The 27,472-nt window shown below is 41.8% G+C and overlaps 1 protein-coding gene across 2 annotated transcripts in view; it reads left to right on the top strand.

Moving 5' to 3' along the window:
* The window catches only part of LOC146806082 (START domain-containing protein 10-like), a 321,747-nt gene extending 298,352 nt beyond the window's left edge, over positions 1 to 23,395 (top strand). For both annotated transcript variants that reach the window (XM_085623402.1, XM_085623403.1), the window contains one exon: positions 20,155 to 23,395. In XM_085623402.1, coding sequence (XP_085479528.1) covers positions 20,155 to 20,379 — 225 coding nt within the window. In that variant the 3' untranslated portion in view covers positions 20,380 to 23,395. The remainder of the gene's footprint in view (positions 1 to 20,154) is intronic.
* The last annotated feature ends 4,077 nt before the right edge of the window (positions 23,396 to 27,472 follow it).

Below are 27,472 nucleotides of genomic sequence, written 5' to 3'. Positions count from 1 at the left end.
CTGTAGGTACATTACTACTTTTTCAACTCATGTTAGTTTGTTCAGCAATAACAAACTCGATTTTGGTGTGCCGTCAGCTGAGGAAATCTTTCAAGATGTCATTCGTCGAATAATTCAGCCTGTCATACATGCTTTCAATTACAGTGATGATATGCTGGTCTTTGAGGTTACACGAAAAGAACATGATAAAGCGCTCACACAAGTATGCCGTCTGCTTTCTGATGCAGGTCTCACACTAAATACAGAGTGTGAGTTTCACAAAACCAGACTTAAATTCTTTGGGCATAGTTTCTCTGAAAAGGGGATGACTCCTGGGCCTTAAAGGTGCAAACATTGTCATCTACGTGCCCTCCAGAAGATGTGGCCATGCTGCAATCTTTCTTAGGCATGGCCACTTACTGCTCAAGGTACATTTGTGATTTTGCTACAGTGAGTACCCCTCTAAGAGAACTAACAAAGCGAGATATTCTGCTTGAATGGTCATCTAAGTGTGAATGAAGTTTCAAGCACGTAAAGCACGCAATTGAAAATGCAACTGAATTAGCTTGTTTTGATCCGAAATTCTATACAGAAATTGTGGTAAAAGAAAGCTCTGTGGGGTTGGGTGCAATCATTGCCCAACACAATGGACAGCCTGATCCTCAGAGACACGTTGTGGCCTATGCTAGCTGGAGTTTATCTCCGACTGAGTGTGCCTATTCTCAACCTGAGACTGAAAGCTTAGCTGTAGTATGAGCATGTGAACACGTCCATGTGTTTCTGTATGGGAAGTATTTTACCCTTTTCACAGATCAGCAGGTATTGCTCACCATTTTTGGTAATCCAAAAACCAAGATGCCCCTTGCATCAAGAGGTGGGAATTGCGTCTGCAGGAGTATGATTTCACTGTTGTGCACCAACCGGAGAAGGATCAGAACCCTGCAGGCTACTTTTCACGAGTGCCGTTACAACATCATTGTACAAAGTCCAAAGCGACTGAGGCCTACATCAAGTCAAGTGCGCCTGCAGCTCTTTCAATGGAACAGATTTTGGCAGCCGCAAGTACTGATAGAGACATCTCAAACTTAAAAATTAATTGCGACGCAGTCATGGAGGAAACAGACTCGACCTCTTACTGATGACGCTGAGTACCAGAAATTCAAGAATGTTCAGGGAGAGCTTTCTGTTACAAATGATGGTGTCCTCCTGAGAGGGGCAAGAATAGTTATCCCCGAAAGCATGAGACAATAAGTTATTAAAGTGGCACACAAAGGACATCGTGGCATTGCAGCTGCTAAAAGAGTCTTCAGGGATCAAGTACAATTCCTGCGCCTTGATGAACGACTGGAAAGTGAACTGAAAGCTTGTCATCTGTGCAGCTCTCTGTCTCCTAAAACAACATAGCACCTGCTGAAAATGTCCGATCTGCCTAAACAGTCCTCAGTGTATTGTGGTTGACTTCTTTGGACAATAATAGACATCATCTCATGGTAGTTGTCTATGAGTACTAATGTTTTCCTCCAGTAGAAGACTTCTCCTCAACCACACATGACAAAGTTATCAAGAGGTTGGATGACATTTTTGCAGCCTGGGGTGTTCTTTCCATTCTCAAATCTGACAACGGTCTACCTTTCAAAAGTACTTTGCTGTTCAGGAAAGCTCTTGGAACTTAGATACCACAATGGACCACCAGTCGGTCAATAGACCCTGGCGAGATTTGTGTCGCTGACACTTCTCACAAATGTAAAACGAAGGCTTATGCCGAAAAGCGATGAGGCATTCGAGACATGGTCTTCGAGTAAGGAAACCAAGTTCTTGTCAAGCAACAGTGGGCATGCAGGCCTGACACTCCATTTGATGCTGAACCGCTGCGAGTTGTAGTGAGCAAAGGACATAGGGTAACTGCCCAATAACCTGGAAAGTCCACAACCAGAGATTCATTGCACTTCAAGCATTTACCATGATGTTTGTCCGCTCCAGATCTCACGAGTGAGGCAAGTCCACCTGAGAACCCAAGCCAAGCATGTGAGGGAGAGGATGTGGTCCGTCGGCTTAAACTGCCGACTTTGGTGCTGAAAACCAGAGTTCGAGCCTCGAGGTCACGTCCACATCCTGTGATTCTGGGCAAATCACTTAATCTCCCCGTGCCTGAATGTGTAATGTAAATACGGTGCTCATGTAAAAGCGCTCCAATACCTTCGGGTCGAGTTCGCGCTATATAAATATGCAAAAAAAAAAGCATCCGACTCTACTCCAGAGTTGCCAGTGAAGGCGCCTCCCCCTCGACCTCATACAACTAGATCTTGAAGACTGGTGCAAGGAGATGTGATGTTTATTTTTGTATATATGTGTTCATACTTTTTATTTAACACAGGGGGAGAAGTTATGTCTTGTGTTTGTATATATGAGGCCTCTAGATGCGCTCGGCGGACTCCTTATGTAATCGGTTTGACTCGGTGTGGTTAATAAAGTTGGTGGTGCAGTGTGTTCAGTTAACGGTTGCATGCTGAACAATAAAGACTTGCAAACCAGAGCTCCATGTGTGGCGTGGTCTGTTACTGGCTCCGGGGCTGGGGAGGACGTTACAGACTCCCGTGCAGGTCATTCTGGTGCACCTGTTGTAAAGTTGGAGGCTCCTCCCTGGCCTCATAAACTTTTCCCTGCAGTTCAGGACATTTGTATGCTACTTTTGCCCAAATAACCAAAATATTGACGCATCATTTCTTGCATCTCTCCACTTTAAACATCTCATGGTTAGAGAAATGCTTTGGGACAATTTTTCTCAAACCATTCTCTTGGAATTATGGTGTACACAGAATCTGTTTCCACTAAACGTGTTTCGCTTTTATCATTCATTATGAAATACACTTTGGATCGTCCATTTCGTACTCTTTTTCCAATCTCTTACACATTTCTTCATATTACTTTTACCCCCACTGTTTCCTCTACCACACCAGACACTTTACTCTTGCCTACTTCCCAACATATCCTGGCACAAATAACCTGCCTGCCATATTTGTAATGGAATTCAAAAATAGGAGGTAAAACTATTCTAGGGAGAGGGAACAAAAAGATGAGTCTTAAGCTGTTTCCTGAATGGCAGGAGAGAGTGGGTTCTAATCAGAAATGGAACAGTTTCAGCCCTGGTGGTGGAGGGTTTTTGGGTGATGGATGTTCTGAACCTGGGGCCCTCAGGCCTCAACACATTCCAGCCTCGTAGGTTTCTATCACCTCTGCGGTGGACAACAGAGAAGCAACGCAAGGATGGCTGTTCATGTGTATTACCTTAGAGGCAATGCACCATAGCTTGAAGGTGAGCCAAACATTTAATTGCTGCCAATGAAGCTCCAGGAAATAGAAGCGATGGAGCGGTTTTATGGATGAAGTAATCAATATGTCTGCAGATTGTAAATGGCTTTTGGCAGACTCAGGCAAGACTGAAAAAGTCTGGCTAGGATAGCATTGCTGAAACAGAGTCTGAGAATGGCCAGTGTGTCAACTGCTATTTGCTGTTGCTCCTTAGAAATGAGGTGTGTACTTTTTTCTAAGGGAATTATGTTCTTGCCACGTTGGGTGTGTATGGTGTGAGTGACAACGAGGGTTCCTGAATGAAGCCTGTGAATTTCACAGTTGTTGATAGAAACATGGAAACAAATCAAGTATGAATGGAGTTCAATAAATGATTCTCTTTTGCTGCTGTCCTCAGCCACAGGTTATACCTCTCAAGCAACATCACAAAATAAAATGATGAACTAAGGGTTGAAACTTTTCAAACACTCACTTGAATCACAGATCTGGGTTTAATCCATCGTTATTTTGCTCGCCTTGTCACCTCAGTTTTGGACCAGCCATGTGTAAACCATCCTTGACCCTGCTCCCATGGGAACAGTCCTGCCCGAACTGTGGCTCCAGACCTCCCTGAACTAGAAACAAGCATCCTGTGAGCAGTTTCGGGGTATCACACCTCATCATCCAGGCTAGCTTGAATCCAGTGGTGCAGCGTGCAAGGGACCCACGTCTGGGCATACCCTTCGCCACTTAGGGTGCACATAGCAACATCACAAAATAAAATTATAGATGGAGTGATAAAACCTTTCAAACACTCTCCCCCAGTCACAGATCTGGGTTTAATCCATCATTATTTTGCACGCCACGTTACTCCAGTTTGGACCCACCCATATGTAAATCAGTCTTGACCCTGCTCCCCATGGGAACAGTCCTGCCCAAACTGCCAAGCCAGGTCCTCCCTGGATCAGAAACGAGCATCCTGGCACCGGTTTCAGGGTATACCTCTCCTAATCCTCCAAACTAAATTTTTAGTGTCAATGTGAAGAACAGGTCTTCTTTTAAGTTTGAAAGAAGAATTTTATTGAGACAAACAGAGGTATCCATACTGTAAGCAATAACAATAAATACATATCAAGGTAATCCATTGACATAGAACAAAAAGAAAGCGATAATTTCATGCCATCACATTACAATAGACTTATACTGCTTAAAAATAAAAAGACAAACTCATGAGTAGAAGATAGGCTAGTGATGCAAAGAAAATAACTCAAAACAGTATTAAAAATTTGGAAATAAATCTGGGAACGCATAAGGGGTTCATGGGGGCTTCAAGACCTCTGGTTGGGACGGCTTTAGCTGAGAGGATTTTTTGGCACACAAGTCGAGGTACAGTGTAACAGGGGACCACAGGTCCAGACGCTTCGTTGCCAACTGCATTGGATATACAAAGGAGGTGTCCAGCCTGTGATTATGGCAAACTACATACCACCACGCCTTGTAAGAAATTCCTTCCAATTAACCGTGATCTGCTGAAACGCAGCCGCTAACAGCAAATCAACAATTTTAGTATTACCTGGGACATTCTCCCAGCATGGTGAGAGACTCCCCAAGAAAATATGAGGGATAGAAAAGGGAAATGTAGTATCAAAAATTAAATTTATTTGGGACCAAACTCGCTCCCAAAAGCTCTGCACAAGTGGGCATAGAAATAGCGCATGAAATATGTCAGCGTTTGGGGACGAACATGACCAACACGTATCTGGAGTAGATGCGAATCTTCTGCTCAAAGCACTTGGCGTAAGTAAAATACGATTATACACAAAAAATAGCGTTTGTGTGAGATTTGCTGCCCTGGAGGATTTACGCAACTTGAGCCAGATATTATTCCAAAGAGATAATGGCCATGAAAGTTGAAGATCGCGCTCCCAAGCATCCTCCACCTTAGATTTCTGTCTAAGAACGTCTGCCCCTTGTAAGTGCTTATATATGCTAGAAGCCGAGGGTTTAGACTTAAGTAGGGAGGAGAGTTGTGAGAAAGAAGTCTGGGATGTGGGGACCTGAGGCAAAGCAGATAGGTGATCAAACCTATCCAGCACAGCCATCTTCAGTAAAGGATATTTATGTGTGAATGAGGCAGGCAAGTCAAAACGCTGTTTGAGCGAGTGAAAGGACATAAAATTTGAATCTGAGAAAAGCTGGTGTATCCATATTAAACCCTTTCGACGCCAGGTCTTCCAGAAGAATGGTTTACCACGGACAACCAAGTCTTTATTATGCCAGATTGTTGAATTTAGGAAGTAGTCAATCGAATCTGGGGGAGGAGAAGGGGAGGACAGCAGGAGCTTGGAAGTCAGTTTAATTATAGGAGAGGACACCGCCTGCGGTTTGCGTGAAAATGAAAGGTATTCAGAAAAGGAGAAGGGAGAAAGGAAAAGACGCTCTATCCTAAGCCATAGAGGGCAGTTCTCCGAGGGGTCGAGCAACCAGAGTGAGGCTTGTCGCAGAAGGAAAGCTTTTTGATAAACCTGGAAATCAGGAAAATTAACTCCTCCCTCAGCCTTTGGGCGAATTAATTTAGCTAATGACATACGAGGCCGCTTTGAATTCCACAAGAAGGAAGAAAGGGTGGAATTAATTTTTTAAAGAATTTGGCCGGGATGGGGACTGGAATGATGGATATGGTGTATAGTACAATGGGTGCAAGCATCATCTTTATGGTGTCTAACCGACCCCACCACGATAGGTACAGTGGATGCCACTTGGCCGTTAAGTCAGTAATTTTTTGTATACATTTGTTTAAACATAGCGCTACTGTGTCAGATATTGAGGGAGTAATATACATGCCCAAATATCTAATATGAGAGGGGCTCCACGTAAAATTTGAGGCGCTAAAATCTCTTTTTAAATGTGTACTTGGTCAGGGGAAGAATCTCACATTTATCGCTATTCAATTTGTAGCCAGAGATGTTAGAATATGCCTGTACATCCGTCAAAAAAGCAGGAACAGAAACACTAGGGTTGGACATAAAAAGTAAAATGTCATCTGCATAGGCAGCTAATTTAAGGTGAATGTTTGTTGATTGAAAGCCGAATAAATTTGGATTCTGACGAAGCTTAGAGAGAAAGGGCTCCAAAGCTAAATTAAAAAGAAAAGGAGAGAGAGGGCAGCCCTGACGAACTCCCCTGCCCAATTCAAAATACGAGGAAATCAGACCGTTGGCACAAATAGCCGCACGCGGGTTGGAATAAAGGAGAGAAATCAAGGACACAAACTTGGGGCCGAAACCAAACCAACGAAGAGTATAAAACAAATACTTCCATTCAACCCTATCAAACGCCTTCTCGGCATCAAGCGCTATTGCCGCTAGGGGATGTTTCAAGGACGAGGATTTGGTCAAGACATCGAAAAGAAGTCTGGTATTGTCCGTGATAAATCTGCCTTTGACAAAGCCCGATTGTTCCGCTTCTAGTAAGTCAGGCAAGTAGGAGTCAAGACGTATGGCTAAGGCTTTTGAGAAAATCTTATAATCTATATTGACCAAAGAAATAGGCCTATAATTTTTGCAGTGTCTATGGTCTTTCCCTTCCTTCGGTATCAGGCATATGTGTGCTTCCGAAAAGGAACCTGAAGAACAACCCAGTGTGTTAAAGGAAGCTATGAGGGAGTGCAACTTGGGTAACAGGAGCTTAGAAAAGTGCTGGAAGAACTCTACTGTGAAGCCATCAGGCCCCGGCGCCTTATCTTTCTTGAGCAGCTGGAGTGCCGCTGACAGTTCTTGGTGCGTTAGATCGGACTCCAGGAGACTGAGATCCGGCTGATGACCGGGAGGAGTCCGAAGTGTTGAAAAAAACTGGGAAAGAGAGTCATCAGAAGGCTGCGATTCTGAGGTATAGAGGGATTAGTAAAATAGGGAGAATTCGTTCAGAATATCCGAATCTTTAAATTTTAAATCCAGGCAGTCATCATAGATGGACTCGATATTAAGTCTATTCTGTTTAACTTTCAGGTAGTTGGCTAGTATCTTTCCTGCCTTGTTTTTGCCCCCATAAAATTTAGCACTGGACTTTAACAAGTACAAAGAAGCATCTTCCGTAGATTTCTTGTTAAATGCTAATTTGGCGTTAATGAGGGCCGTGAGGGAATGGCTTGAATGCAAAGTGTAAAAGGAGTGTTCCAATGCTTTGATGTCCCGTAAAAGGTCAGCAGTAAATTTGCGGGAAAGTTTCCGCCTCTTAGCAACAAAGCCAATCACGAAATCTCTCGCTGAGGCCTTGAAAGCATCCCAAATGGTTGAGAAGGGCATGGATTGGTCAGTATTAAACACAAAAAACTCTTCAAAAAAAGTAGTAAAAGCAGCGGTAAATTTCGGGTCCAGAAGGAGGGTATTGTTAAAGCGCCACCTCTTAGGACCTATGGCTTGAGGGAGAATTTCGAGACCAATTGACACAGGGGCATGATCCGATAACAAAATAGGGCCAATTTCTGCGTGTGTAAGGGTTTGTGAGATAGAGTGAGAAACGAAAATGTAGTCAATTCTCGATTGAGTGTGATGTGAGGGGGAATAAAAAGTGTACTCTCTGGTGGTTGGATTGCAGAGACGCCAGGCGTCAAAGAGTTGGTGCTGGGAAATAACTCGTACAAATGATTTCTGAGGTCTGTTGGGAATATAAGGAACCTTGGAGCTTCTATCAATAAAGGGGTCAAAAACCTGATTACAATCACCAGCAAAAATAAAATTATCCTCTAAACCAAGGGCAATCTGAGCAGCTAAGGTGGACCAAAAAGATGGTTCTCCGCAAGTTGGGGCGTATACATTGAACAGAGACACAGGAACCCCTTTAAAGGACAGTTTGACATTTAACCATCGTCCGTTAACATCTGAATTCTGAGTCAATAATGTAAGCGGGAGAGATTTGCGGCAAAGAATCATCACCCCATTCCGTTTGCCATCCCCGGAGAGAAGAAGACCTCCCCTACCCAACCCCTTTTCAACTTTAACGATTCATCAGCGGAGAGGTGAGTCTCTTGTAAAAAGACAATGTCCGCATTTAATTTGGCCAGATGGGTCAAGATCCTTTGCCGCTTAATGGGAGAATGTAAACCCCTAACGTTCCATGTAACTAGTTTCAAAGACATGAGCAATCATAAGTAATACAGAATGCAATTAGAAAGCATAAAGTCAATGCAGTACAAAATCTGTAGAAAATGGAAAAAATGCATGGCACAAAAGAAATCTTTTGATTAAAGAGAGACAGAAGAAAAAGACGAAGCAAGCATAGAGAAGAGGATAAAAATAAGTAGGAGAAAGAAAGTCGGAGCAATAGGGATACCATAAAGGCAATGAGATACACATGAAAGAGCAGAACACCAAAACAAAAACAGTACACCAGAGAAGACGCACAACAAAATGTAAAACATACCTACAAAAGGAGAGAATGGGTGGGAGGGTGGGTGAAACCACATGGAGCAGACACACGTCCAGGGAGGATCCGGTGGGGAGCGGGGAAGACCGTATAAGAGGACATCATAACTGTGAAACAAGAACATATGACAAAAATTAATCTCAGGAGGCAACTGTAAAAGACAGGCACCAGGAAAATACGAGGCTAAAAAATATAAAAGAACAATACTGTAAAAATGCAGAACCATTAATGCAGTGAAAAACAGCACAAAGAACTAGCACTACTATATAGAATAAAATGGGAACAACTTCAACTAGCAATTGGAGAGACTATGGAGCAGGAAGAATGATAGAAAGACAAAAATATTGAGTAACGATTAAGCAACATGTGAAGAGGAAGCTTCCGAAGAGGTGGTGGCATCCATCCTGTGTGAGTCGATAAAGCTCTGCAGGCGCCCAGGATCTTCGTAAGTCGTAGTCCTATTATTGTACGTGACCTTGAAAAGACAAGGGTGAAAGAGGCCAAATCTAGCCCCCATAGAACGAAGATCAGGTCGGAGATTCAGGAAAGCTTTGCGCCTGTCGGCAGTGGCCTTCGAGTAATCCTGCGCAAAGAACAGCGTGGAACCTGACCATGTGACACGTTGAAGAGCTTTGGCTGCCGCCAACACCTTTAGCAAATCTGTGTATTCTAAGAAATAGATGATGACACCCCTCGGTCGTTGGGGAGAGGAGCCAACAGAAGGAACACGCCCAAGCCTGTGGGCTCGTTGGATGTTGAGCATAGTTCCATCCGACAAGTGAAGGACTTTAGGGAGGAAAGTCTTAAAGAACGCAATAGGGTCACTCCCTTCAAGTCCCTCCCCCAGGCCAAAAATGCGGAGGTTGTTCCTCCGATTGCGATTTTCAAGGTCTTCGACCTGTTTCTGGAGGTTAATAATTTGCGAGTGCAAGACAGGAACAGTCTTAGTAGTGTCACTGAGGGTGGCAACATTATGTTCAACTGCTGTAAGCCTTGTGTCGAGTTGCCCCCATTTGTCAGAGAGAGCTTGTAATGTGGAATTTGTTTCCTCCATAAAGGGTCTAAGAGCCCTTATCTCATGTAGCAAAAGTTCCATGGAGATATCCGAGGATGTTTTGGGAGGCGAGGGAGGGTCTTTTTTTAGCCTCTTCACGTTCAACTTGGCAGTTGTAGCAGGTGCCGGATCCATCATCGAATGCTCAGCCCCTTCCTCAGGCAGCTGCGAATCTTCCAGCTTGGAAAGTTGTGAGAATAAAGTAGAGTTTTTGACAAATGAACGCGGCGGCAGGGACGGACTGGTATGAGCGCCCCGTGTCCTACCCATCAACTAGTAGGACTAGTAGCAAGGCACAACAAAAAAGAAGAAACCACCGAATATGGTGCACAGTAGCTGGTCGTGAGTCAACAAGCAGGGTGGTAGCTAGGGCGAAGAAAGCAGACCAGAACTTATTTGCCAATAAGGTTACTAGAAGCTACAATCCATGAAAGAAGTGGTAATGGAGAGTAACGGCTAGGAGCTTTCGTGGACCCAAAGAAAGACTGTGCAGACCCAGCCAGCGCCTATCCAGAATTGGGCAGCAAAAATATATCAGGAGAGGGTAATGAGGCGAATCATCACCTAAAATGGCGGCCACTGCTAGTATCCATGTAGGCTGAGGTAAAAACAGAGACAGCAACAAAGAAAAACCAGGAAAAACGGTCTTGCAGGCATCATGAGTAAAGGAGACATCAATTGCCACTAGAATTATGTCTTTAGATCGCTTTGTGGTAGAAGCTCATGAAAGGAGAGGTCATACAGCCGAAATTCAAAATGGCGGCCGCGCTGCTGCTGAGACGAGCAGACACTCATTACCTGATAAAGGTAAAGTAAATCGGCTCAAATCTGCTCGTAAAACATCGTGCGCGATGCAGGAGCGCTTCCGATGTTAAATGCTGCCAGCCGCTTCTCAGGAAATCATCGCGAAGTCGGACTTCTCCGCTCCGGGACCGGGAGCCTCACGAAGACGCGTCCATACTCCTTGGGCGTCTAGCCACGCCCCCCAGAACAGGTCTTCTTGATGTACTTCTTTGTTCACAGATTTTGCCATTTATACTACTGGATAGAAAGTGATCCCAGCAGACACAGGAAGTGAGCCCCCCCATATTCTCTTGGGGAAAAGGCTATAAGAAAACCTATCCAGAAAATGAGATTCCCAACAGAGAAAACTAGGACCGGTTTGCTGAAGAATATTGCGAGTATAAAAGAGAAAAAAAAACATATTTTAGATACATTCGATGTGACAGAGACTTCGCATGTATCAATGAATCAGCAAGATTATGAGGTGTTAAGGAGGCACTGAATACTCTAAAGTTGTGCTGCATAATGCTTAGACAATTGGTGCGATGAGGGCGTTTGACATGTATTTATGGAAATCTATAGTTTAATAGTCCCTGTTCCACAATGTAAAGCCACTTAAGTCAGAAGAGGACTTACAAATGGCTGTCGATGTGTGAATCCTGTGTCACCTTGGCAGAGGCAATGCCTTAACTGGCATCCATTATCCCATCCGACCCTCCTGAAAAGCACTCTCATGCTGCGGCGGATCGCGGCCAAATTCTTCTGAAATTTTATAGGATAACAACTTCTTTCATTGAGACCCACTGGCTCCTCATTCCAGCCTGCATCATCTTTAGGACCTGTTGCATTCTCTACCGAGTAGTCGACGATACCACCTCACAGGACCCTGTGTCTAAGACAACTAAGAAGGAAATGCAGTAGCAGCCACTCTTCGCGAGGACGTGCTGGAAGGAGAAGATGAGGTGCCAGGGCTTCTGATGCCACATTGCAAGGTGTGGAGCTCCATCCCAGCTGGAATCGAACCAGTTCCATCTCCCCACCACTAAAGAAAATAAGTCACGAGGTTTGAAGGCAGCAACTGGTCATCCTGGGCCGGGTTTATCATTAATTTATGCAGCAAGCCACCTTGCTGCACTTCGCTATATGAAAGGGCAGGAATGCGCTGTGTTTACGATTATACTGCGCATCTGTCCTTTCTTAGTGCTAGTGCACTTTTGGCTGCGTAGCGCCAATGCAGGCACCCTTGCGTCAAGGTGCAAGGGTGTCTGCATTGAAGGTGTACCTTCCTTCACAAAAACAATCCTGAGAGGCATTTTCCTCTTTCTTAGTGTCCTTCAGAATGCATCACATGTAGAAAGAACAAAAACAAGGAGAAATAAAAATATTTTTACTTGTTACTCCTCAATTGGGGAAGCGTAGCCTTTTGATGCATTCCCAGGTGTACCTCTAATGGTAGTTCTGGGAATGCTCCAAAATCCATGGGCAGATGCGTGGGAACACCCATGCTTCACCCATGGAACGCCTCCCTGTGGCAGAGCAATGCACGGATGCGACTTCTGCTGCCTTGTCTTACTCTAGCTTTATCAAGCCATGCAGGGCCACGCAAGGTGGCCTTGCATGGCTTGATAAATCACACTTGGGTTTTGAATCGCCCTTGCACCCTCTTGCGTGGCGCAAGGGTGACACAAAACCTTGATAAATCTGGCCCTCTGTATCTTGTCTTTAATCAGACTGTTCATAAGATCTCCTTTCTTGGGTCCCTGCACCTTCCAATAATCTCACTTCTCCCCTCTCACTTCTTTTCCCCTGTGACACAGCACGCATTGTCTCACGTCATCCTTTCTTCACTCTCTGCTGCACTCTGTCTTCCAATGTCCCTCCTCACCCATCCCTCAGTCTTTGCGTGCAACCACCTTGTACAACGAACCGTTGATCTGTGGCTAGGTTTGTGGATCATAATTGAACATGTGCAGTCATACAAACATACATATATTAATACTTCATATTCCGAGCTACCTACAAATAGCATGCCATCATGCCTTTGGCTAGGGGTGGGCAGAACTGGCTGAGTTTCACCGCGGAGTGCATAAAAACTCTGCAAGATTCCATGGTGGAATGGGCGGAATTAGGCACGTAGTGCTGTCCACACTGATTTTTAGTGATGGGAGCTTGTTCTGTGCTGAAAAATCAGTGTGAATGGCACCACATGGTGTGCCAGAAGGTGCTGCTTCTCAAGTTGATTTTGCTCACGCTCTAGTGCATTTTTTACTTGATTAGCAGCTTTCTGACCGTGAACGGTCAGGACCACCCACGTTGGCTAAATTTCGCTGGGTACCCTCCTAGTGACCGAAAAGCGCAATAGGGGATGCCAAATTCCACTCGCACTTGCCAACTTACCATTGTCAAGTTGCATGCAAGAAAAAGTTTGCCATGGGGTGGTTGGCGGAATTTGGCAGGAACTCCAAATTACACCAATTCCACCGGCAAAGCAGAATTTATCGCCCACCCTTTTGGCACAGTCAGTAGTTTGTGTTATTGCGGTTGCATTTGCTATCTACAAATTTTTGGTTGTGTTCCTTCTGCTTCATGATTGCTTTGTTTGGTTTGCATACTGTCTTTGCCATCTGGATTAAACACCATCCAGACAGTTGGCAGCACTCCTGCATTTAAGATCTGCCAAGGCTTGTTACCTTTCCCATCAGTCAGTGAAGAGTACTGGGTGTCCACTTCTTGAAACATTTTAATATGACTCACATTTGCCCTTTGTTGATTAATAGCTGCATGATAATTTACATCTTTCAATTGGTTTAATTATTTTCTTCCTCGTGGACTTTCTGGATTTCATGGTCCTGCCTGTTCTCTTTTTTGTATGTTTGTGGTAACCTTATTTTAAATTGTACCATAGCAGTACATGTTGCTTTGCTTTGCTGGACGCGCGTTATGAAAGTAGAATAAACAAAAACATGAATAATTTGTTGGAGCTCATAATAAAACCCTGGAACATTCAAATCAAGGCAATTAACTAAATTGCTGAAGTGAACAAATGAAATTTATTAGCATATTAGCAACGCAGTCACTGAGCAATGCATTTATATTTAATCATCTTTAATAGCAAAGTATGTGAAATAAGTTTGAAACCTAAGCAGTTGGGCCACCAGCCATTGCATTTATCTCATTTAGTGTCGTGGCGGGGATGGCCTGCAACTATGGAGATAAAAAGATCTTCCCGCCTGTTTATTCACTTGTTCCAAAGGGTCTTTCTTTGCAGCTGTGCCTCATTTGCAATATATGCGAGCCTGTGCAATATTGGAGTGCTCCATATAATTGAGTCAAAATACCTTTTCGAATGACCTTTTAATAACATTTTCAAAACCTAAACAACACCAAGTGCAGATGAGCCAACTCCCACGGCGGTCCATCACACGATACTCTCATCAGACAGTCTCCCGTTGAACAGCCAATAGCACAACGCGGCACAAAGTGAGCTGGAAGTCCCAAGAGAGTGTATTTACAATTCGTGTTTGAAGGCTCCCGGCAGCTGAGGTCCATCAGGAGCTTGACCACCTCCCCAAACCGTCGGTGACCGTCTCAGAAGCCTAGGGTATTTGTTTGGGGTATGGTGGACTTGAGCAGGGTGGAGCTTTCCAGCCCCGTCCCCCCTCCATGATTTGCCAGATAGTGAGGGGCATTAAAACCCTGTCCTCCACTCCAAGCCCCTCCCCTTCAAGGCCCCGCCCCCTCTCACTTGGTAAAATTATTTTCAAATTTGTCTGGTCTGTAGGCGCTTCAGCCACAAAGCCATTTGTAAGTATGACTTACACACACAAAATATTGGATTTAAGAGAATTCACTAAAGGCGACCTTGCATTCGTACTTTGACCCATGCACAATTTTTCCACGATTGCATAATAATGGTCATGAATAAAACCCATTCAAGGGTGGGGGAGTGTGCACTTCACGGTGCAGTTTCATTGGAAAGTTTAGGAATCCCCATAAACTCCTCTCTAGTCCCCTTACTACCATGGAAACTATCAGAGATGTAGTCCATATCAGAAGAAAATCCCTGCATAAAGAGGACATGGGAAAGAACACCCTCAAAACTGTTGGAGTTATCGGTGAAGCGATTTCTTCATGGAGAAATACATTTGTTCGATGATTAAAAAAAAATTAAGAAAATTGGCCCACTGCACCAAACTGCTGTGTGCTTAACTATACAATGTGCACAGTTATGCTGGCAGTAGTGCTTCGGTGCAGAAGTGCCTCGGCGCACGTGTAAAAGTTGCACCTCTTGAAATAGGACTTGTTGAATTCCTGAGATTGGTAAATTTTCACCTAAATTAGATTAAAGACCTATATTGGAATGCACTTTTTATTAAGAATGTCTTTACAACACTCCATCATATTCACTATTTGGTATCGAGCTAGCTCCGGGAGGGCTTGGAGAGACCTTGTTTGATTAATACCTCATTTCCTTTCCTATTTTGAAAGAGGAGTATTGACCATATTCTAGACCAGGGGTGGCTCCTCCATGTGGGCAGAGGAGCGTCGCCTCACTACTTTCTCGCAATGTGAGAAGCAGAAACATAGAATGATATTATAAATACCATTTTATGTTTCTGCTTCTCGCACTGCGAGAAAGCAAAAGGCAGAAGGGGTTCGTTGGGGGTGGGCAGGTGGGCGTGTCCCCATAGACGCCTGTGTGGTCAGCGTCCCAACCAATCACAACGCTGCCATCACAGCACTGTGATTGGCTTAGGGAAGGGAGGCTTCCTGCTTCCTTTTCCTGCGAAGGCAGGAAAGCTGGAGCAGACCCAGCTGTGAAGACGCAGGACCCGGGAAAGTAAGTTTAAAAAAAAATCTTATTTGTCAAACCCCCCCCTCCCCGCTTGACCCCCACTTCCCTTGCAACCACTTGCCCCGCCCACACCCAGATCCCCCTACCCGCGCGCGCCCGCCCCACCAGCCGTGAGCCTGCCGGCTGCGACTGCTGTAGACCATCACTGTTCACATCTCTTGTGGTTCCATCGCTAACTTCAACCCCTACTTCAACTCCACATTAGTGTCAACCATAATTACTTTAGATTTGCACCACATTCCTGCTGACCTTCCAGGTTCGTATCGCCCAATCTCTTTGGTGAATTGTGACGACAAGCTATATGCAAAAATGTTGGCTAATAGATTATCAGTGGTTGTCCCTTACTTGGTTTCGAAAAGACAACATGGCTTTATATCAGGACGTGGCACGGTCAATCACGTTAACAGAGTCGTGGCCCTTCTCGACATCGCGCAGGCCGAGTCTAGGATGCTGGGGCTCGTCCTGCTCGATGCCGAGAAGGCGTTTGACCGAGTGGCCTGGGGATTCCTTTGGGGGGTTCTATACCGTATGGGATTTGGTCCTGGGTTTATACAAGCCCTGCAGGTTCTCTATTGGTCCCCCACTGCTAAGATATGTGCAATGGGATATAGTTCCAATGATGTTATTATATCTAGGGGTACGAGACAGGGCTGTCCGTGCTCCCCGCTCCTGTTTGCTCTGTACATTAACCCCTTTTTAAACATGCTGGAACTAAGCAATCACATTCCACCGTTCATGGTGAACAATGAGCATTTTTCTGTGTTGGCATATGCAGACGATATTGCTGTTATAACAACTGATCCTGACACAGCTATTCCAGAGATCGAACAGTTAGCTGGTAGATTTGGGGCTGTGTCTGGATATAAGTTAAATATTACTAAAACTCAGTTGGTCTGCACAGATTGTTCACGTGTAAAAGCGCAGAGAGTTGTTGAAGCTCTGTATCTGGGCATCAAAATCAGACCCTGCTTAAAAGATCTAGTACAGGTTAATTGGGACTCTATAATGGACAAGACTAAAACAGCCCTGACAAATTGGGAAAGTCTGCATCTTTCATTAGTGGGAAGATCTAATTTATTGAAAATGGTTATTCTCCCGAGAGTTATGTTTTTTTTCAGGGCAGTACCCCTTGGAATTCCCAAATCCAAGATACAAGATCTTCAATCATTATGTGCCAGGTATCTTTGGTCGCCAGGGAGACCGCGGAGAGCTGCTCGATATGTGACTCTTCCAGTGGAGCGGGGTGGGTGGGCAGTCCCAGATTTCTTTTTTTATCATATATCTTGTCTATTGGCCAACATGCCTATATTATTGACAGGGGAAGAGGTGAGCAACCCCGCAGAGGCACCCTCTATCTATCAGATGGTATTGGGCCCTGTGACATATAATTGTCTTTTTACCATACCTGATGGAAGTTACTATAAAAGGACTCGATTTAAGATTCTGGGGGCTGCCTTCGGGTTTGGGATACTGTCAGGAAAGCATTTCAGATTCCTACACTCTCTTCATATACACCATTGTCAGCAGATCAACTATTACCCCCCATCTTCTGTGATCACATAACAAGGGACTTGAAATTAAAAGGTATTATATGTTTGGGTGATTTTTATGCTACTGATGGGGTCTGTCTGTCCTTCGCTAACTTGAGGGACAAATATAATATCTCAACCATACAATTCTTTAAGTTTTTGCAGATTCGTGACTTTTTAATGAAACCTGTCTCGACGGTTAGGTCTTATGAAATAGTTGAGGCTATTAGGCGTAAGGCAAAGATAGGAGTGATGTATCAAATACTGTTAACATCTAGAAGGGATGATATGGAGACAGTTAATCTTAAATGGAGAGAAACCTTGGCAGACAGTGGGATTTCGGTTGAAAACACCATAACTGTGGCTCGAAAGGTATGTCTTACAGCCTCATTAAGGGCACAGCATTATAAAACGGTCTTTAATTTGTATCGTACCCCTGCGGCTATGATGAAATGGGGTGGGGTGAGGAACTTGGTAAACAATGGGAAATGTTTTCGCTGTAGGGGAGATAATGCTGATATGGTGCATATATTTTTTTTGTGTCCTAAGCTTGGACAATTTTTTGGGCACATTGAAAAATTTATTTCATTGGTCATTGGAAAACCAATTCGATTTTCTGCTAGTATGATGCTGTTAGGAATTGGAGAGGATCTGATGGAGGGTCAACCTCTGTTTAAATATCGCTTTTTAGTTTTTATAGCGGCAGCAGTGGCTCGACTCTGTATTGCCACGTCTTGGTTACAGTCGGAGGCTCCCCCGTTTGGAAGTTGGCAGGCAAAGTTTTATAATATCTTTAATTTAGAAGTTAGCTTATATGCACTTAAAAACCCTTGCAGAAGAAGGTTTGGTTTGGCGATATGGGAACCTATGATCGAGCATAGCATGGGGTAGCTGTTCGTGTAGTAGTGATGGTGGTATGTATGTAATATTGGGGACATAAGCAGACAGGACCCTCATAAAGGCTGAGCAGTCCTTTTTAAGAACTCTTGTAGGGCTCCCTTCTAGCACGCCTTTGATCCCCCTTAGATTTGACCTTGGTTTAGTCCCAATAGAGGAGATCATCAGTGCCAGATCAATCTTGTATTGGAAGAGGTTGTGGTCAGTCCCTGAACTGGCCTCATATAGAGCAGAATTTGCTGAGATTTGGCCTGTCCTTAAACACAAAAAGATCCCTTGGCTCCAGCATATTAATGCAGTTAGTATTTGTCTAGGACTGCCGGAACTGTGGGTAACCCCGGAAACCTACTGTTCTGGGCTATCAAAGAAAGAACTCCTCTCCCTGATATGTATACAGAATTCTCAATCACTTTCGAGCTCTACAGCGGTGGGTAGGTTGACTTCAGAGTTCCTCATAGTTAAACCAGACCCAAAACTTGAGGAATTTATGGACCAAATTGAACCTCCGCTTGCCCGAAAACTATACATTCAGTTAAGACATGGTACCCTACCGGTTAGGTCCTTCTCATCTAAGTGGCAGACGCAGAACCAGGAAATTTGCCCTGCATGTAATTATAAAACGGAGACTGTTGCACATGTGTTGTTCTTCTGTCCTGCCTACTATGTAATCAGAAAACGTTGGTTGATTCCCACCTGCAGGAACTTGGGATTTCGTTATTTTATGCAGGCTTGTAGGTCTTTAACTTAGGACACCCACCCCCTATTGTCTTTGCAGTATCTCGCTATCTATACAGCATGTGGCGTAGGAGACGAATTTTTTAAAATTAATTTTTGTACTTTTTCCTCTTTCACTGATAACTTGTAGTTTAACTCCTCTTTTAATCTTTTATGCTTATTTATTGTCTTATTGTATTTGCTGATGTACTTATGTGTACTTTTATGGTCTTATGACCGAAATAAAGTTATCACTGACTGAATATTGGATAACTGATTGATTACGTGGCTACGTAGCATACATTTATGATGTCTATAACCGTATATGAATGTAACAATGTTGTCTTTGTGTTTTTTCTTTATTTTTTGTAACTATGGATAATAAAAGAAATAAAAAAATAAAAAAAGATTTGCACCACATTCAGCCAATATAGATCCTCCATGCCTTTTTGAGTTGCCGCACGCAAGTGCCGCTGTGCCCTAACTGGTTCCTTGGCAGACGAGAACAGACTCCCTCACAAAAGACCTTGCAGAGTTTAGGGTTCACTGATACGCGTGGTAGAGCACCAGGAAGCCCTGTGAGACATCTCGGGAAACATTACAGGGCCATTGCTTTTGCACATGTTGTATGACGGAACAATGCAGGAAATACTTTGCATGTCTTTACAACGCATTTTTAACCCTCATTTTTGTATAGCTCATATGCTTTTACAGCACATGCCATTACCATGCATTGTTTATAAATATTTATATATATATATTACCTTAAATATGTAAAAAATGCTTGTTAAAAACCTAGTTGCAAAGGCTGTTTCCGACTACACATAGGTGCACCTCACTTCCAAATATTTAATTTGAGCAACCAGAAGCAATTTCAACAAGAAATGCTGCAACATAACAAAAAGGGCAGTACATAAGTTTAAAAACAGTTTGGGTGATAACAATTTAGGATTTTTCATGGATGTGATACATTGTGAATAATGATTGAGGCATAGTACAGACACATTAACGAAAAGGTTGTCATTTGTACATCATACACACATGTTTACATTATTGTAACAAGGGCGATTGAGAGAGCCAGGAGCAGTAGATATGTGAATTGATTGTAGCTGCCTTCCAAGTGTAGAGGTTGCTCGTCAGAAACATAGGGAGCCGGTGCCACTAGTATGGACGTAGTGGATAAAAAAAAGCTGAACCGTTTCTCCATAAAATGCAGCTTTGAGTCTTAGAAAAATCTAATTTTAAAAGCAGTTACTCAGTAACTATTTAAAAGTATGCTACAGTTTCTGGTTGACCCCTTACTGCATTGTAAACTAAGATGTATTTATTTTCTTCCTGCTTCTGTACCATCCAATTGAGCTACATTTTAATTAAACTGTTGCGCATCAGTCTACTTGTAATGAAACCCTGTATAACCCTAAAATAACTAGCATACTGTGTAAACCTCCTGGGCATGACAACAAAGACAGAGTCCTAACAAGTATGTAAAGGCCACACACTAAATGTATTACTAAATTGATATGGGTGACAAATGAAAATCTGGTCAATTTAAGATGGGGTCATTGAAAATGTACATATTTTTACTCAAAAGTCCCACTCTAATTGAAATCCCCCCCCCTTTTCCTTCACAGGCCATGAAGAAAATGTACAAAGCCTGCTTGAAGTACCCGGAATGGAAGCGCAAGCATAACCCCCAGCACAAGCCGTGGTTGTACCCGGAGCAGAGTACTTTGCCCAGCATCGCGCTGTCGGAGCTGTCCATACAGCACGCTGACTCCTTGGAGAACATTGATGAAAGCAGTATTTCCGAAGCCAAAGAGGACAGAGATGGGAGCGACGAAGACAGCGTGAACTGAGAACGTACTCCAGCCGACGAGCCCAAACCCACCTGCCTCCATTTGTCCGTGTAGCCAGTACAGTCTAGTGGAGCACATGGCTCAAGGCCGAAACACACATGTTGACCTAGCGTTATTTAACAGGGGTGGCGGAGGGGCTTGAGGGATGTAAGATGGTCAGACAGGGACCATGAGAGCTTTATAAACCCCGTAAGTACTGTAAGCGAGGATACTGCCATCTCTCTGCATAGGGGGTTGATTCCTGCCAATAGGTCTGTACAAAATTCTGGCTTCAAGTTAGAATTTACTTCAAAAATGCTTGTAAGCCCTGTAAAATACATCACAATTTGTGTCTTCTAAACCATCTGTACTAAGGATGTCAAGTTATTCTTGTATGTGGTTTTCTGCAGCAAATCCATCTGCTATGTATGGCTTGAAAAGCCCTGGAAAGTCACTGTCCGCTTTGTTTACTGGGAATTGCACGAAGTGATGGAGATACAGTAGCACCCTAGGCCCAAGCGTTATTCAGATATATTTCTGTAACCCTGCTTTCCGCAACTATTTTACTTTCCTCTTCCAATGCCACAGCAATAGCTTCTCCAGTTAAGAGGGAATTTGATGGCCTATCATATACATGAACCTCTATGATAGCATGTCACCACCCCAGAAATCCAAACAAAGATAAATGATTGATCCTATTGAATATAACTTGAATCTCAGCCACTCCAATAAGTGTGCCGCCATTTGTGGGCCAAGGTGTACTGTGAAGTCCCGAAACCAAGACTGTCTTTTCTCCGGTTGTTAGTGTCACCGCGATTGTCATTTGCCAAAGATTAAAGGCCAGACCCCTAGTACTTCCAGTACATGGGGCACAGGTGTTTCTTTATCACTGACAGATACAATTTTCCCATCATGCATTTTTCATTGCTAGGTGCTGCGTAGGCCAACCCTTGCTTATTTGACGAGACATGGATGTCATTACTCCTGCAGAGCTTTGGGGATTTCTTTTTTCGTCATAACAAAATTTGTGTTACTGAAAGTGCAACACGATGGTGAGTTCCTGAGCCTAGTTCTTAAAGTACTGTTAGCAAGCGGGTCCTTAAATATTAAGTGAACATAATGAACACGCACAGCAATACAAATATTTATTGATGTGTATTAATAATGAGCATTGATGACAGTAGCCGTGAAGAATGCTGAATACAATGCAAGAGGGCAATACCATAACAAGTTAAACCGATGTATTCCGAGTAGCAATATCTCAATAATATAACTTTACTAAATTATCTTCAATCCACTTTAAAACCAAGGCACTACAAGTAATTAATACAATTATAAAGTATGTAATATAATCATTAAAACAGAGTTCATTAGCCACAATTCACACATGAACAAGCACCATTACTTGTCACCACTTGCAAAATTAATTTTGTAGGCAGCATTCTGTCCATTACAATAAAGCTACTACGTATTGTACTGGCTCAGTGTGTATAGGCTGCCAAAATAGATGTCCAATCCTGTGATCTTAGTTGGTATTGGATAGACAAGAGTTGCTTGACCACTTAAAGTTTTGAAGCTCTTATGTAGAGCTAGAATGAGAAAATGTGGGAATTGTCTTGACTGAGAGTGTGGACAAACACATGCATTGATACATTCTTTAAGAAATCCACATTAGGTAGATTTACTTGTAATTTAATCTAAACTGCACAATTTAACAGTCTATGGTTCTCCTGAAAATCTGGCTAGGATCCAACCCTTGAGGACCAATGTTGGACGTCCTAACTAAATAAATATACACATAAATTAACAATACTAAAACATCTTAGTCTAGGAGGGAAGCCCCAAGGGCCCACTCTGCTCATAAAATAGTGAAAATGGAAAACATTTCACCAAAAATCTTTTTTTACAATAAATAGTGAAGACAATAGAGTGCTTCATATTGCTTTATGTATGTACAAAAGTGACCAAAACTTGAACTTTTCACTATGACGTTCATCCTGCTCTCACTAAAGGAGAAGAATATAGAGGAATCTACAATTGTTATCTTGTGAGAGTGCAGTGTTCATCCATCCAAAAGCAAATGGAGCTTAAACCATAGGATATCTGATACATCAATTGTATAACTTGATCAGCCCTTAGAATCATTACACTCTGTTATCGAGGCTAGACTCCAATCCATAATCCAGTTATTGCTCCCTTCCCTGATGTAACTGAAATAATTAATACTCTCCCTATACATTACGTAAAACTTTTCCCCAAAACTTTAATTACATTTCCACTTAGAGCCTTCAATAAGCATTTTCAACATTTTAAGCCCATAGCTAGCTTGGAGTTTTCCAGGTGTCCTATTTATAAAAAATAATTATCAAATGTTTTTGAGAAAAGCAGTAATCTTAGTGGTTCAATGTGGAAAATCCAAGATGGCAGCCAAGCCCTTTTCAACAGGGCTTTAAATAAACAGGTCTCACTCCCAAAGAATTGTATTTGGTATTAGTGTTACCAACTCCATGGCACAAATTAAAGATTTTGATTATTTGCATAATGAGGTATTTTACCTGTTTTTGAACTTCGTATGAGATCACCATTTGTTCTGTACAGGCATTGAAGGATTTAGTCTTACAGTAAGTTTGCATGTAAAATAGTTACAATTGTTAAGTTGCAATAATCTATTTTGAATTATCTGTGCTGTAGTATCTTGACGCCTAGAAGATAGTTTTCTCAGGAAGATACCGATGAAGATGCTTGCTGCAACCCCATCTCCTCAAAGCTTGCACTACAAATGAACACACACACATGCAGTAAAATTTATTGTTTTAAAGTATGTTTACTTTTTCATGCTGCTAAATTTTTCTAGCAATGTGGTTACAGCAACATAGTGTTTGAGTTTTCAAATAATAAGTATATTTTGAATTCCTTCTAGTATCCTTGTATCACTTGTGGCTCTCTCAATGTAAAAAAAAAATCAGTCACATGTGAATATACTGTGCAAAAAAGTGAAAATGGACGTAAACTATTTTCAATAAACACCATCCATGTATATCTGTTCTTTGAAGTTTCATATGTTAAATGCTTCACTTACCTTAACTGTCAGGAAGATGTTGATGTCCCAAGATTTCATAATCATGTATTTACTAACACATGCTGTATTTGACTCTATTTGTGGTGATTCATGTCATCTAGAAACATAGAATTAACAAATGGCAGTCTCCGCAAACTCCCAGAAATTGCTCTCCTTCCCCCACCTAACACTGATGATAGTGAAAAGTCTGTGTACTCTAAATCTCTAAATTAATGTCTTCTCATTACACCATGGTTACTAAATTGACTTCTCCACTGATTTGCTGTATTATAATATATTAATCATTCCCTAAAAGGGCCTCTGAAGGTCCTGGCTCGAGGCAGTCAGTCTTACACCATTTACTTCAATCAAGGTATCTCCCAAAAGCAACTGTAGCTACTCTTTACTTGGTAAAATGTGTTTCAGTCATTTTTAGGTATAGGCTTTCAGATGAAGTCATTGATTATGGTGCAGTCTCTCATATTTGTTAGATAAAAGAGTGCAGATTGCAATGTATTATGTTTATCTGTACTACTTGAGAAAATTAAGTTTTCCATTTTCTCATAAAAGATTAATATTAAAAACATTCCTGATCCCCCTAATACTAGAGTTGATTATTTACAGTGATGCATTTCCAAAAGATGCCTCTTACATTTAAGCACATCTTGTGTGTCTGCGATATTCTAAAATATTTGTTACTAAAATTCCACCGGGTGGAAACATTCTTGGAACATGAATTGTCAGATAGTACATATTCAATTTGAAGAGTCGACTTATAACAAATTTACAAGAGTCACAATGCATCCAATTAGAAATAATTTATATTTGCAAAACTAAAATGTGATTATTATAATATCCTTTGTGTCCAAAAATGTTAGTTGGAATCTCCAAACCTAGTTTTAAAAATGTAAAACTTCCACTCCATCATGGATTCTGATGTAAAGACTCTATAAGTAGACTATTAGTTTAAGCGATTTTGAGATGAGACCTTTCCTATATTGGAGTAAGTAAATTATTTGAGAGAATTGATGGCCAGATCACAGAGAAATATACCAATACTGCACAAGGATTAATTATCTCAAAAATAGAACATCACTTTGCCTCACCTGTTCCATTTGTAATATTATCATGAAGGATAAAAGAATTGGACACCCGCATAATCGAATATTTTGACTAAGATTCTTTCCTTCTTGTGGACAAAAGGGTTTTAACTGCTTTTACAGTTCCCTTTCAGACTATTCTATGCTGAAGAGAAAACTAGAAAAGTGTAGGTTCATTGGAACAAGATACAAGTTTAATACTGAAGCTAACGATGTATATTCGGTCATTACCAAGGACTTTCTAGACTGCTTTTAACATCAAATTAGATTTCAGATAGCTGATTTGACACAGGTTTTAATATGAAAGGAAGTCCCTTGACAGCAAAGGTTAGTAGATTATGCTCTTGAAAACAATAGGATTAAACGTGTGGCAAAACCTACATTGTTTTGTATGAGAATTTTGGTAAATAGTTTAGCAGCAGACATTGTGTCATTTACAATTCAGAGGGAATCGATAGAGCGCTCTTTTCAGTGATAGGTAACTGTCGTCAGCAGATATGAAATATTGTTGGACCAGATTTCACAACATTTACTGTTTTGGGTTTAGTAAAGGGAAGGGTACAAAGACTGAGCGTAAATATTACCAAAATGTAATTTTTAAAACCTCTCTCCTTGGGCTTAGCATCAGGTTCTTCTTTTTTTTGTTTTTACCCGAGAGCTTTTGTAAGATCTTTTTATACACAAGTCTACAGAACTTCATTATGCCTTAGACATTTATTTAATATCTTAACATAGAAGACATCAGATCTTAAAAAGATCTAAAAAAAAAATATTTTGTCATTTTCGAAATTCTCAATTCAATGTTCAATTGAGTTATTGAAAAATATCAGGATCTCCATGTATTTCATATGCAGCTTCAGCTAAGTTGTAAACCTTTTGTTTGAAAAATCAGCAGGTTAAGCAGTAGATGCTGTGCAAACTTATAATTCCAACTGCTTGCCTTATAATACAGCGTACAAGTGGACTTGGTTGTGCAGCAAACATTATGTAATGTGAAGAACTGACGTGACAGTGTTCTTTTCTCATTTAATTTACCTGTCAGACATATTTGTATTCCTTGCTTACCTGCTCCAGGTGAATAACTATACAGCACTGCCTATGACAGAGATGTATTCATTCTGCCAGATAAAATTCTAGATATAGATACCTACATAAATTCTCAGTTTTGTTTTTAGGGAATTGATATTGAACTAAACTTCTGAGTCCCGGTACTCTGTGTGTGTTTGTTTTGCATAAGAGACTGCTAGGGATACAATAGTTGAAAAAGAAGGGTGTTGTCAATAATAATTATACTTAATGTAATAATACTCTTTGAATCTGGAATTGTAGAGGTATTCCTTTGTAATACAATCTGGAAATATTTTGTTTGCAAACACTTTTTCTTCTTCTGGTGTTTGCGACTATGGCAGAAAGAAAAACAACAAATTCTGTGTTTTCATTGAGGAAACCATGATTATGTAATCCCATGTTAATGATTGAATGAATTATCACGTAATGTGTCAAATGCAGCATGTATTTATGATAATTAATGTTTACGATTATGAAATATGTGAATTGGAACACTCAATGTAGGTTTTCTCCCTAGTAAGACAAATGAGTCACAAAGTCTAAAAAGAAAGTTTGTGTAGGCATTTAAATATCATTTTAAACTTGATGGATCTTATTTGAATTCTTTTTAAATGTTTTGACTGGTCATCATTCTGGATTTAGCATACCTTCCACAGGCCATGGATGTTTAGAGGTGGAGCGAACTTGTATAAGTTAAAGAATGCATTGAAATTGTAAGGGACTTTACACTTTTACATTGAGCTGTGTCTTTTTTAGGGGAAGTGCTGGGACTCTAAAATTGCAGACGTGCATCTGGTATATCCATGCCAGATCCCAATGCTCTATGCTCCCTCTCTGTTTTCTTTTTTTTTAACCAAATTTCTTCATTAAGGTTTTGCATGGAGGAACACCGCCATGTTCTCTCAATTACGCAGTTCTAGAAACTAATCTAGCTATGATCTCAAATCTAAATGCATTTCACAATGCAAGGACAACTGTCAATTAAACTGTTAATTTAATATTCCTAGAAAAATTCAGTGACTGGTTGGTCTTGTTCTAGCAATTACTTCCTGATAACTTTCCGACCGAGGTATCCTATCTCGTCTACTTCATCTCACCCATGTGGCATCAAAGGTCTGTGTGCTTAACCACCTACATGGAAAGAGGTTACGTTGGGCTATCTCTTCAAGGCAACAGTACAAAAATCATCTTCAGAGGTAGAAGGCAGCTTCATTGGGCCTTCCCCCAACTGCAGCAAATGGCACTTGGTTTCCAGTTTCCAGTGCCAAGAATGAATGAGATTGGTTTAAAGCGCTGTGACCCAGTGCCACAATCAATAATGTTTTGGTAAATGCATCATGAAACTTTCACCAATGAATACGCTGTTCAAGCAAACGTTAAAGATACCATAGTGTGCAATGAAATAGTAAAACAATGCACTACATGTACAAAAGACTTGAAAATCACTGTGTATCCCTTTGCACATGGCTCCTTCCCTCCACATTCAAATTGTAAACACTAGATTGCCAGGTCTTGTACTTACACAATGTGTTCTTCCTTTACATGGGTAGTAAAACAGGCTCTGGTTATAGCTGCCCTCTATAGACGCTCAGTTACCATTCACTGATTAAAAACACCAACTCCTCTCCTATTCCTTCTGGAGAAGCATGGCCTTGGGAATGTATTGACTGGTTTATAAAATAATGTCACTTTGAATGTCGGCTATCCGCTAAGTACCTAAAGGTAATGGAGTTTAAAGTAAGTGCAATACAAATGGCCAGGTGATTCGCTATTTCATACTGTGTAATTCACAGGTTACTGGCCGGACAAAGGAAGTGTAGGCAGTGCTTAATTTGAGCAGTGGTTGCGTGTGGGGCCCACTGGCATTCGTTTTTGTAGACGGGCACCT

This window comes from Triturus cristatus, chromosome 8, assembly GCF_964204655.1.
Source record: "Triturus cristatus chromosome 8, aTriCri1.1, whole genome shotgun sequence".
NCBI lineage: Eukaryota > Metazoa > Chordata > Amphibia > Caudata > Salamandridae > Triturus > Triturus cristatus.
Note: the sequence above shows the minus strand (reverse complement) of the source record. Positions and strands in the feature narration are given on the sequence as shown.